This window comes from Rhinoraja longicauda, chromosome 13 (assembly GCF_053455715.1).
Source record: "Rhinoraja longicauda isolate Sanriku21f chromosome 13, sRhiLon1.1, whole genome shotgun sequence".
Classification (NCBI taxonomy): domain Eukaryota; kingdom Metazoa; phylum Chordata; class Chondrichthyes; order Rajiformes; family Arhynchobatidae; genus Rhinoraja; species Rhinoraja longicauda.
The window spans coordinates 46,557,671-46,571,272 of NC_135965.1; the positions used below are offsets into that span (position 1 = coordinate 46,557,671).

General features: G+C 44.6%; 1 protein-coding gene across 1 annotated transcript in view; it reads left to right on the forward strand.

Moving 5' to 3' along the window:
- Window positions 1-12,180, forward strand: part of dis3l2 (DIS3 like 3'-5' exoribonuclease 2) — a 150,959-nt gene extending 138,779 nt beyond the window's left edge. Inside the window, exons 19-21 of the mRNA XM_078410894.1 lie at window positions 5,150-5,254; window positions 8,615-8,716; window positions 9,172-12,180. Coding sequence (XP_078267020.1) covers window positions 5,150-5,254; window positions 8,615-8,716; window positions 9,172-9,264 — 300 coding nt within the window. The 3' untranslated portion in view covers window positions 9,265-12,180. The remainder of the gene's footprint in view (window positions 1-5,149; window positions 5,255-8,614; window positions 8,717-9,171) is intronic.
- Window positions 12,181-13,602: the final 1,422 nt, after the last annotated feature.

Below are 13,602 nucleotides of genomic sequence, written 5' to 3' on the forward strand. Positions count from 1 at the left end.
GAGACTATCGGGAAAGGAAAAGGGAGAAGCCAGAAACGGCGCTGTTAGTGAGAGCCAAAGCATTGACCGCTGAACATGTGGAGAGAGGGTGCAGGAGCCCCAAGTGGAGAGCAAAGGGTGCTCATATATATCCAAGGATATATCTCTAACCGTTAGAGTTGCCAACTTCCTCACTCCCAAATACGGGACAAGGTGATGTCACTGCCCCGCGCCCCACATGACCTCACCCAGCCAGCGGCCCGGGCGGCCACCATTGGTGGAGTGGGAGCACGTGGCCGCTGGCTGGGTGAGGTCATGTGAGGCGCGGGGCGGTGATGTTACCCTTTGTCCCTTCTTTGGGAATGAGGAAGTTGGCAACCCTACTAATACGGGACAAGGGCAGTCCCGTACGGGACAAACTAATTTAGCCCAAAATATGGAATGTCCCTGCTAATACAGGACAATTGGCGACCCTACTAACCGTACCTTCTCAGCCTTTCATCCTTCCCAGAACATGCTGGCCCTGAACTCCCACTAACTCCCCTTTGAAAGACTCCTGCTCATCAGATGTCGTTTTAATCATAAGAATCTGTTCCCAAACCAGTGTCTTCACATCCTCTATTACGCTATGGAAATCACTCTTACCCCAATTTAGGGATTTAACTGAGCCACATCTAAATTCAAGCTCAAGTTGAGTTGATTGTCATCTGCACAAACACAATGACGTACATTGAAAACTCCAGCTTGCAGAAACATCTCAGACTAGACTCGGACAACAGAGAAGCACGACTTATACATAAATAGCACGTAAAATTTCTAAATGAACGAAGACTAGGCAAAAACGAAGCAGCCCGTCCTGTCCTTCCCGCAGCGACGTGTCTGCCCGCGATTGTGATAATTTTGTCATTCTAATTCATGGTCCATGCTCCAAACTAATCTGTCTGATCTGTGAAGCTCTGGTATAAAGTAGCTGTAGCTGATCCTCGCACTCTTCCTGACCTGTCTGTGCCTGCCCTGTCCGCTGTACTTCCTCAATATCTGAGTCAGATTCCCACTTGCTGCACTACGACAATACATAGAAACATAGAAAATAGGTGCAGGAGGAGGCCATTCGGCCCTTCGAGCCAGCACCGCCATTCATTGTGCTCATGGCTGATCTTCCCCAATCAATAACCCGTGCCTGCCTTCTCCCCATATCACTTGATTCCACTAGCCCCTAGAGCTGTATCTAACTCTCTCTTAAATTCATCCAGTGATTTGGCCTCCACTGCCCTCTGTGGCAGAGAATACCTCCCACCCCATGCAGCTTAATCTAAACCCTCCCAAATAGCATGAGCAGACTTCCCTACAAGGATGACACAAAATGCTGGAGTAACTCAGCGGGTCAGGCAGCATCTCTGGAGAGAAAGAATGGGTGACATTTCGGGTCGAGACCATTCTTCAGACTGATGTCAGGGGAAGGGGCAGGACAAAGATTGGATGTAGTCAGAGACAGGAAGACAAGTAGGAGAACTGAGAAAGGGGAGGGGATAAGGGGGGAAGCAGGGACTGCCTGAAGTGAGAGAAGTCAATGTTCATGCCGCTGGGGTGTAAACTGCCCAAGCGAAATATGAGGTGTTGTTCCTCCAATTTGCGCTGAGCCTCACTCTGACAATGGTGGAGGCCCAGGACAGAAAGTTCAGATTGGGAATGGGAGAGAGAGTTGAAGTGCTGAGCCACCGGGAGATCAGATTGGTTAAGGCGGACTGAGCGAAGGTGTTCAGCGAAATGATCGCCAAGCCTGCGCTTGGTCTCGCCGATGTAGAGAAGTTGACATTTGGAACAGCGGATACAATAGATGAGGTTGGGGGAGGTGCAGGTGAACCTCTGCCTCATCTGGAAAGACTGTTTGGGTCCTTGGATGGAGTCGAGGGGGGAGGTAAAGAGACAGGTGCTGCATCTCCTGCGATTGCAGTGGAAAGTACTTGGGGAGGGGGTGGTTTGGGTGGGAAGGGACGAGTGGACCAGGGAGTTACGGAGGGAACGGTCTCTGTGGAAAGCAGATGGGAAGATGTGGCCAGAAGTGGGATCTCGTTGGAGGTGATGGAAATGTTGGAGAATAATTTGTTGGATATGCTGGCTGATGGGGTGGAAGGTGAGGACAAGGGGGACTCTATCCTTGTTACGAATGGGGAGAGGGGGAGCAAGAGCGGAGCTGTGGGATATAGAGGAGACCCTAGTGAGAGCTCATCTGTAATGGAAGAGGGGAACCCCCGTTTCGTAAAGAATGAGGACATCTCCGATGACCTGGAATGGAAAACCTCATCCTGAGCGCAGATGCGGCGTAGACGGAGGAATTGGGAGTACAGGATAGAGTTTTTACAGGAAACGGGGTGGGAAGAGTCTTGACCCTTCTTCAGACTCTTTAGTTCTTAATTAGCATTAAAGACAGCTTATAGATGGTTATCGTTGAAGTTTTTGGTAATAACTACAATAGAATTTCATGACAAGTGTTGTACCATTGTATCATTGATAGTTAAATTGATAGTGTTTTTAATAGCCTGAAATTTAATTTTCTAGTAGTCAAAAAAACCTTTTACCACTTTAGACTTTTCAGAATGTTGGACTAGTTATTAATCAGTTGTATTTTCATCAATGATTTATCCTTCAGGGCAACTATTTGAGTAGGAAGCTATTTTATGCACATGTTTAATCATTATAAAGATGTTATTTTCTACATAGTCCTTGCTGAGGTTCATATTTGCAGTATTTTCCACACTCTTGAGTCTATATCAGTTCTGAGGGGTGGGCTCGGCAGCCTTAACTTCCATCATCTTTATTTGTCTGAAGTGGATTTTGTTAGTCAGCGGGATATTTGGTCTTGGGGTTAACACAATCAGGTCTAATCCTGCCCTCCATCGGATATTCCTGTCTGTCTTCCAGTAATAGGAATAGCAGTCGGGAGCAGGAACACTGGCATTTGTTTCCCTTTAGCTCCAGGGCACAAAGGCTTCCACTGCTGCCAAGGCTGATATCATTTAACTCATCTCCACACCATGGTTACCGCCTGAGTTGTTCCACAACTTGTGTGGCTCAGTAACACTCAACGCAATCACCCGATGTGCCGTCAGTATCAGTGTATCCCGTATCCAAGACTAAACTCAAAGAAGCTAGGCTTGATGCTGAACTGAATGTTCTTTCATCCAAAATAAATAGATGTATAAGCAAAATGAAAATACTCTTGGGAAAGTAAATGGCACTGAACCAGATTTAAACAGTCCAACAGAGTTCAGCATGGTCAGAGCTGCACAGAGCAGCAACTGGGCAACAAGGTGTGGAACTGTTACAATTAGAATTATTGACAGTTTATTGTTATATTATATTGTAAATAACAACACATAAGATTGACATCATCTCTGTAATGACTTTGTTTTAACCCCTTCCACCTCTGTCACCCTCCAAATAAAGCCTGACACAAAATGGAGATTTATGGACCATTAGCTCATATGTAAGCAAATGTTGAAGAACGTATTAAGGAAAGATCTGAAGAAGGGTCTCCACCCGAAACGTCACCCATTCCTTCTCTCCAGAAATGCTGCCTGTCCCGCTGAGTTACTCCAGCTTTTTGTTTCTATCTTCGGTGTAAACCAGCATCTACAGTTCCTTCCAACACATTTGAAAAGTATAGGCCGAATGAAACTCAGGGAATCAGCAGGAAACCAGAAGTAGACAGGTGTAACTCTGAAGAGAACAACATTTTGATAAGGGGTAATGGCCAATAGAATTAAATAAGGTTATTTTATTTTAACTCTCTTCACCAATAGTCTTGGAGAAAGAGAATATAAAACAAACACATTTTGTTCTGAGATGAAGAACATGCAATAACGTTAGGTCAGATTCTGGGATGGTTTGGACCACAGAAGCAAGCTTAGTTGCTCCAGCATTATAAGTCGACATGCATTGTTTGTGGGTTTGTGATTTTGTCAATGAGATAAAGGAGCCAAAGATAGTAATGCAAACCCCAGGATCTTGCATTTTATGACACAAAGCCAAATCCAGCACAGGTAAATGACTGTACAAAAGTGGTTTGAGAGAGATTGTGCCTGTGCAAAGCCCAAGATTGACCTGAATTTGTGTGTATCTTTTTTCTCAGCATGTAGATGATGCTGACAATGCTTGCAATAATTATGGAAATTAATTAGCACTCTTTACCCTGAGTTTTGCTGCCAACAATTCTCAAGACTGACTCAAGAAGACCGTTAAAGTTTGCAGATGACACCGATGTGGTGCGCCAGATCATGAACCATGATGAGACAGTACAGGAGGGAGATAGAGAGCTTAGTGACGTGGAGTCAAGACTACAACCTCTACTCAACGTGCAGTCAGGACTACAACTCTCCCTCAATGTGCTGTCAGGACTACAACCTCTCCCTCAAAGTGGAGTCAGCACTACAACTCTCCCTCAATGTGCAGTCAGGGCTACAACTCTCCCTCAACATGGAGTCAGGGCTACTACCCTTCCTCAACGTCAGCAAGATGAAGGAGCTAGTTATTTACTTCAGGAAGCGAGGTGTAGTCAATGTCCCAATCAGTATCAATGGTGCTAAAGTGGAAATGGTTGAGAGCTTCAAGTTCCTTGGGGTTAATATTACCAATGATCTGTTGTGCACCACCACATTGAAGTGACAGCCAAGAAGACACATCAACTCCTCGACTTCCTTAAGAGACTGAGGAAATTTGGCATGTCTCTTATAACTCTTACAAACTTCTCTAGTTGCACCGTAGAAAGCATACTGTTGGGCTGTAGGAAAGGAAACTGCAGATGCTGGTTTAAATCGAAGGTAGACACAAAATGCTGGAGTAACTGAGCGGGTCAGGCAGCATCTCTGGAGAGAAGGAATGGGTGACGTTTCGGGTCGAGACCCTTCTTCAGAAGGTCACCCATTCCTTCTCTCCAGAGATGCTGCCTGGCCCGCTGAGTTAATCCAGCATTTTGTGTATATTGTTGCGCTGCATCACAGCTTGGGTTTGGGAACAACTCTGCCCAAGACCCCAAGAAATTGCGGAGAATTGCAAATGTAGCCCAGTCCATCACATAAACCAGACTCCCCACCATTGACTCCATCTACACAATATCTCATGGGAGAATGTGGTTTGTGATTATTCAAAGTTCTTTAATATGTTGCATTAGGAATGTGGTCCCCTGGACTCTGAAGCGATGGTGATGGCTGTTTTGGACCAGGCCTTTGATGTGCTGGTTCTGCGATATGGTATTCAGAAGAGAATCTACTGCAATGTAAGTTTTGTTCATTAAATATGCTTGGAATATTTTCCAAACTAGTTATTCACTTAGACTATAGTTTAATGTTTATCTTTTATCAGTTTCCAGATGCGGTACTGTTAAGTACATTATCACACAAAAAAAAGTTTTTTAATGCATTTCTTTGAAACTAGCACAACTTTCCAATTCAATAGTCTAGAAAAAAATCTTCTTGCAGCTGTTCTTGTTTAGCATGTCACCTTTCCATAACTGATTCATCCCAAAGCTGGTAAATAGGATGCAGACCGTTCAAAAACCCAAATGAAATATTTAGTTTCTAGCAGCTCATTAGGAAAATCAAAAGTAGCCGTCCATTCCAAAGAGATGAATGGTGAGCATTTCTTTTGCCAGTCCTAGGGATTGTAATTGATTCCGCCCCACTCACGGTGCCTTGGTCATCTGGCCTCAGGGTCAACCTGAGCCTGAACACTCTGGTCAGCGTCCTTCCTGAGACTGATTCACACATTGGCATCAAGGTATCTGGCCACAGTTGTTTCCTGACAGGGAACGGAGGGATATGGATCACTGAGAACCATTCCGCAATCCACTTCAAGCAAATTTGTAGACGTGATAAACACAAAAAATGCTGGAAAAGCTTAGCAACTGTACAAAAAATGGAATAGGGAAGATAGGATGGAGGCAAATATGGCCAGTTCCCAAATAAACAGATGGAGCTAATTGTGTGGGAAAGAAAACGGCAGATGCTGGTTTAAATCGAAGGTAGACACAAAATGCTGGAGTAACTCAGCGGGACAGGCAGCATCTCTGGAGAGAAGGAATGGGTGACGTTTCTGGTCGAGCCCCTTCTTCAGACTGATGTCTGAAGTCTGAAGAAGGGTCGCGACCTGAAATGTCACCCAATCCTTCTCTCCAGATAGAGCCAGTTGGTTTAGGTTGTAGCTTTGATATTGAGCGTGTAAAACTGAAACATGCCCAGGTGGCAGCTGAGGTGGTGCTGGGCTTACCTGGGCTCTGTTGTAAGAGTGCAGGATGTCACAGCCAGACTGGGGTGGGGAATCACAGTGGCAGGCAGTAGGAGCTCAGCGCCACACTTCACAACACAAAGTGCTGGACACACAGGTCAGGCAGCATCTGTGGTGGGAATGTTTCACTTCAGCATCAGTCCTGACCTGAAACGCCCTCTGTCCATTCTCTCCATGGATGCTGCCTGACACACTATAACATATATAACATATAACAACTACAGCATGGAAACAGGCCTGTCCGGCCCTACCAGTCCACGCCGACCATTCTCCCTGACCTAGTCTCATCTACCTGCACTCAGACCATAACCCTCCAATCCCCTCCTATCCATATACCTATCCAATTTACTCTTAAATAATAAAATCGAGCCAGCCTCCACCACTTCCACCGGAAGCCCATTCCTTACAGCCACAACCCTCTGAGTAAAGAAGTTCCCCCTCATGTTACCCTTAAACCTTTGTCCCTCAATTCTGAAGCTATGTCCCCTTGTTGGAATCTTCCCCACTCTCAAAGGGAAAAGCCTACCCACTGTTCTCCAACACTCTGTGTTTTGCTGGGGATTCCAGCATCTGCCATCACTAGTAGAAGAGACATAGATGGGGAGCAGTGAGAGAGCATGTTGCTAAACTCCCAGCCTGAAGAAGGGTCTCGACCCGAAATATCACCCATTCCCTCTCTCCAGAGATGCTGCCTGACCTGCTGAGTTCCTCCAGCACTTTGTGTTTTGCTGGGGATGCCAGCATCTGCCGTCTTCAGTATCTCAGGTTCACTCCTGTGGACTGAGTGCTGGTCTCCATGCATTTTTTGAGGTTGAAGTAATACCAAAGCTCACAGTATGAATGTACAGAGAACCGTAATAATCAGGCATTGAGTGTGCCAATGTCTGTACATTTGTAATGAGTTTTAGAAAACTTTTCTGAAGTTGTTACAATTTTAAAGGTCGATTCCCTGCTGTTGCAACATCTGTTAATGCAACAAGTTGGAACCGTTCTAACTTTAATTGGTTCCCACAATAAGGATGGCAATAGCAAGAGCCACGTTTATTGCCCAATCCTCATTGCTATTTCACTCCAGAGCTCAGTTATGGGCCGACCACAGTTGTGTGGCTGGCCAGCTGAGCCAGGAATGACAGATTCCCTGTCCCAAAGGACATTAATGAGCCAAATGGGCTTTCATTATAGTCCAGTAGCTTCATTACCATCATTACATTCATGCAAAATGGATTTAATTAAATGAATTTCATTTCCACAGTTGGGATTTCAGTGGTGTCGCTGCAAGGTGGCGGTCCAGTCACTCACCTGTGCTGATGAAGGCCAGGTCTACCCTATACTGAAGCACCTGCCAATTCCCAAAGAAGATGCATAGGTCGTTGTTCAACTATCACTGGGCCCATTGCAAATTACATTAACTGTTTTGATGGGAAAGAATATTTGTTTCTGTAATTCCAGTGCCCTCATCCTGAATGCATCGCAAATGGTGGCAGACTGAATGCCAGTTTGTTCATTTCATTCAATAAGCAATGTTTAATAATTTTTTCCTCCAACATTGAGGCTGAAGACATGAAGTTAGTCTCTGCCACCTTGGGATGTATACCAGAGTTCAATGGAAATAACTTTACAATGCAGTGTGTGGTACTTTATCAGAGGCCAATTCCAAAGAAATGAAGTGACTGTTCCTGCTCCAGCAATGAATGTCTTGGGGTACTAATCTATAACTGCGAGGGCAAGCATTTCACATGATGAAAGGTTAATTGCATTATTATTGATTAATCATTGAGCTATACAAGGAAACAAATCCTTTGGATTATCATGTTCATGCCACCCGCCATGTCATACTGGGCTAGTCCCATTTGTCTGCATTTGGCCCTTGCCTATTTCTGTTGGGCCAGGTGTATTTATTTTAATTATTTTATGCAAATTAGGAGTGGTGCTGTAAATTGTCAATAGAGTAAAGCTTTAACTTTTTTTAAGCTTTACAGATATACTCAATGAGCAACGGTTTTCAATATGCAAGTCAATTGCGGTTGAAAGTGTTTGCTGTCTGTTGCTATTGTAATTTGAGAGTTCCAAACAGAACTTTCCATCTTGGAACGTGAAAGTCCATTGTTCTTCCAAAGGATCTCGCAAGTGTGTACTTCAACTTAACACCAAACTTTGGAAAGGTTACATTTGGATGGGAAATGTTTTTCTCCAAATGTAATTACGAACCTGAAAGTCAGCTGTGAAACGTGTGGAAATTATGTCCATAAATATAAATCACTTTGTGTCGTTGTTTTCTCTTTATTCAAAATGCCAAACCTTGTATTCCATTCATTAATATTAACTATCCACCCCCTCTCTTGCATTGTTGTAGGGTCTTCCGCTCCAAGGGTTTACTTTTCAGAGAGTAGGAAAGAACCCTGAACTAAGATTGATGTGGGAACCAGGGACACAGGATGAGAAACCAGCTTGTCAGGTACTTGCTTGTGGCTGTCACTGACCAATCTTGCACTGAACCATACCATTTATTTTGCCATTGAAATTTTCATTATCCTTTGCATTTGTTTTTACCTTTTAAAATAGTATTGGACGATATGATTGCATTCTCTCCATATTGTTAAACATGATGCGATTTAATAGTAAATTAGGATATTGAAATTAAATGAAAAATACATTTCTGTAAATCAGTACCTGGAGTTCACAAAATTAAATTCTGATGGTGAACTGAATGAACTTTAACAAGTTTAATAAACTTTCAGATAGTACACATTCTATAGTTAACTGGACTGATGTCAAAGGTCCACGTTTTTATTGCTTAAGCTAGTTATCACTTGTGAAAGGTTTACTCATTTTTTAAAAAATCTTTGAAATTGGAGGTTTCATTTTATTAATTTAAACTTTATTGACTTGACATTGAACTTTGTTATGCAGGTAATAAGCATTTTTACATTGGTGGAAGTTATCTTAAAACCAGACAACACAGCCCTCAAGTTCAGCGCCGTTCTCAAGAGACCAGACTCCTGAGGAAAGAAATCGCCACTGAAAATTTCTGCTGAAACCAAATAGTTTGTTAACTTACAAGTTATTTTACGAATGCACATTGTGTAAAAATTAAACATTTTAATGGTAATTTTAAGTTTTGATTTAGTACAGTTGCAGCAAATTTTACCAGGATTATAAAAAGTACTGTGTGTAGAATATAACCTGCAGTCTGCTGCATAAAGTTTTAGCATTATTTGTTTTATGGTTTTTTTGCAATGTTGTTACAAATGTAGGTTAGCAAATAGCAAAGCTATTTGACAATTGGAGTGTGCTAAAGATGAATTGGTATTGCAGTGTGCAGTGGTTGATGTTGAATATATATCCAGACCAGCCTTACACACAGTTGAGGAGAACTCTGTCGTATTGTACTTCAGTGCAAATAATAAAGCAAAGGCTGCTCTCCATTTGTTGATCTTTGGTAAGTTCACATCCTCGTTATTTGTTGATCTTTGGTAAGTTCACATCCTCGTTATTTTCACTAAGAGGATTCTTGTTGCTGATGATGTGGCAGCAGAGTGGGGCAGCGGTGAGTGAAGGTAACTCAGGACTACCTGGATTCAGTCCTGACCCTGTGGGTGCTGGCTGGTGGAGTTTGCGTGTTCGGTGGATTGTGTGGGTTTCTCTTGGGTGCTCTGCTTTCTACTACATGCCAAAGATGTGTTCTAGTTGGTAGGTTAACTGGCTGCTTTAATTTGCCCTGGGTGGAATTGATGGCAGAAGAATCAGGGGTGGAGGTGGGGAGAGTGAAGGAGAAGGAAAAGTGAACATGCAAGGAGTGTGGACGCTTGATGTTGATCACAGCTGCCGTGGGCTAAAAGCTCTGTTTCCATGCTGTGTGACTCTGTCCATGATTCTACGAGTGTTGTCCAGGAGGCTCCAACCACTGCTTTGTTGTTCACCTATCACTGTGGACATTATTGGCATCTGAGGTAAGATCTCACAATTTCTCCTGAAAACCTGTTCCACTTTTGCCCAGTGAGAGTGTGGCACAGAGACCGGGCTCGGAGATGAGCCAGTGGAAGTGTGGCACAGAGACTGGGCTCAGGGATGAGCCAGTGGGAGTGTGGCACAGAGACCGACCGGGCTCAGGGATGAGCCAGTGGGAGTGTGGCACAGAGACCGACCAGGCTCAGGGATGAGCCAGTGGGAGTGTGGCACAGAAACTGGGCCAGTGGGAGTGTAACACAGTGACTGGGCTCGGAGATGAGCCAGTGGGAGTGTAGCACAGAGACTGGGCTCGGAGATGAGCCAGTGGAAGTGTGGCACAGAGACTGGGCTCAGGGATGAGCCAGTGGGAGTGTGGCACAGAGACTGGGCTCAGGGATGAGCCAGTGGGAGTGTGGCACAGAGACCGACCGGGCTCAGGGATGAGCCAGTGGGAGTGTGGCACAGAGACCGACCAGGCTCAGGGATGAGCCAGTGGGAGTGTGGCACAGAGACTGGGCCAGTGGGAGTGTAACACAGAGACTGGGCTCGGAGATGAGCCAGTGGGAGTGTAGCACAGAGACGGCTCGGAGATGATCCAGTGGAAGTGTGGCACAGAGACACAGAGACCGGGCTCAGGGATGAGCCAGTGGGAGTGTGGCACAGAGGATTGGCAACAAAACATCCCAACACCAGCCCCTCTGGGTTTGCATTCTCAGCTCCTTACCACACTACAAGTCCACTCACCACCATGGGCAAATTCTGCTTGAACTCTATTCAACTCTAAGTCTTCTGATGATACTACTGTGGTGGGCTGAAGCACTGTTTAGTTTCGAGATACAGCGTGGAAAATATTGCAATAGCGAGACCAAGCAATGATGCAATCCGGACAGCACAATCTCCATGGAGCATGTGTAGAAACTGCTAAGAGTTTCTCTGCCAACCAAGTCCGTGTTGACCATCACCCATTCACACTACTATGTTGTCGCACTTCCCTACACATTAGAGGAGATTCACAGAGAGCCAATTAACCTCCATATCCACGTGTCTTTGGGATGTGGGACGAAATCCACCTGGTCACAGTGAGAATGTGTTGTAACACTGTACTTTGCATTCTGTTTAATTTCCCTTTTGCACCAGCTAATGTAGGCATGACTCACCTGGATAGCTCACCATTTATCACTGTATCTCGTACAAGTGGCAATAATAAACTAATGCCAATAAACTGGGGTTAGGAGGGATCAGTTGAAAGATAGAACTGTTGTCATAAACCAGGGTTGGGTTGATGTGAATGAGGCTGAGTGGAGATCAGAGCCTCCATTAGGGGATGAGGAAGGGTGGGATTGTGAGGCTGAGGAGAAGAGGAAAAAGAGCATGAAAGAAAGCTTGCGGGAAATATAAAAACTGACTGTAAAAGTTTCTATAAATATGTAAAAAGGAAAAGATTAGTGAAGACGAAAGTAGGTTTCTTACAGTCAGAGACAGGTGAATTTATAATGGGAAACAAGGAAATGGCAGAACAGTTAAACAAGTACTTTGGTTCTGTCTTCACTAAGGAAGGCACAAACAATCTTCCGGAAATACCGGGGAACAGAGGATCTAGTGGGAGGGAGGAACTGAAGGGAATCCACATTAGTCAGGAAACAGTGAGGTAAACAGTTGGGACTGAAGGCAAATAAATCCCCAGGGCCTGATGGTCTGCACCCCAGAGTACTTAAGGAGGTGGCCCTAGAAATCGTGGATGCATTGGTGATCATTTTCCAATGTTCTCTCGACTCTTTTGGTCTCCTAATTTGACGAAGGACATCCTTGTAATTGAGGCAGTGCAGCGTAGGTTCACGAGATTGATCCCTGGGATGGCGAGACTGACATATGAGGAAAGATTGAAAAGACTAGGCTTGTATTCACTGGAGTTTAGAAGGATGAGAGGGGATCTTATAGAAACATATAAAATTATAAAAGGACTGGACAAGATAGATGCAGGAAAAATGTTCCCAATGTTGGGCGAGTCCAGAACCAGGGACAACAGTCTTAGAATAAAGGGGAGGCCATTTAAAACTGAGGTGAGAAAAAACTTTTTCACCCAGAGAGTTGTGAATTTGTGGAATTCTCTGCCACAGAGGGCAGTGGAAGCCAAATCACTGGATGGATTTAAGAGAGAGTTAGATAGAGCTCTAGGGGCTAGTGGAATCAAGGGATATGGGGAGAAGGCAGGCACAGGTTATTGATTGGGGACAATCAGCCATGATCACAATGAATGGCGGTGCTGGCTCGATGGGCCGAATAGCCTCCTCCTGCACCTATTTTTTATGTTTCTGGATCAGTTCCTGTGGACTGGAGGGTAGCCAATGTAACTCCACTTTTTAAGAAAGGAGGGAGAGAGAAAACAGGGAATTATAGACCAGTTAGCCTTACATCGGCAGTGGGGAAGATGCTGGAGTCGATTATTAAAGATGTTACAGCAGCGTATTTGGAAAGCAGTGACAGGATCGGTCAAAGTCAGCATGGATTTATGAAGGGGAAATCATGCTTGACAAATCTTCTGGAATATTTTGAGGATGTAATAAGTAGAATGGATAAGGGAGAGGCCAGTGGATGTGGTGTATCTGGACTTTCAAAAAGCCTTTGACAAGGTCCCACACAAAAATTAGGGCACATGGTATTGGGGGTAGGGTATTGACATGGATAGAGAACTGGTTGGCAGGCAGGAAACAAAGAGTAGGAATTAACGGGTCCTTTTCAGAATGGCAGGTAGTGACTAGTGGGGTGCCGCAAGGCTCAGTGCTAGGACCCGTTATTTACAATATATATTAACAATCTAGATAGACAATAGACAATAGGTGCAGGAGGAGGTCATTCGGCACTTTGAGCCAGCACCGCCATTCAATGTGATCATGGCTGATCATTCTCAATCAGTATCCCGTTCCTGCCTTCTCCCCATACCCCCTGACTCCGCTATCCTTAAGAGCACTATCTAGCTCTCTCTTGAATGCATTCAGAGAATTGGCCTCCACTACCTTCTGAGGCAGAGAATTCCACAGATTCACAACTCTCTCACTGAAAAAGTTTTTCCTCATCTCAGTTCTAAATGGCCTACCCCTTATTCTTAAACTGTGGCCCCTTGTTCTGGACTCTCCCAACATTGGGAACACGTTTCCTGCCTCTAACGTGTCCAACCCCTTAATAATCTTATACGTTTCGATAAGATCTCCTCTCATCCTTCTAAATTAAATGTGACATCTCCAAGTCAAGAGGGAATTAAATGTGACATCTCCAGGTTTGTGGATGATACAAAGCTGGGTGGCAGTGTGAGCTGCAAGGAGGATGCTATGAGGCTGAAGGGTGACTTAGATAAGTTGGGTGCGTGGTCAGAAGCATGGCAGATGAAGTATAATG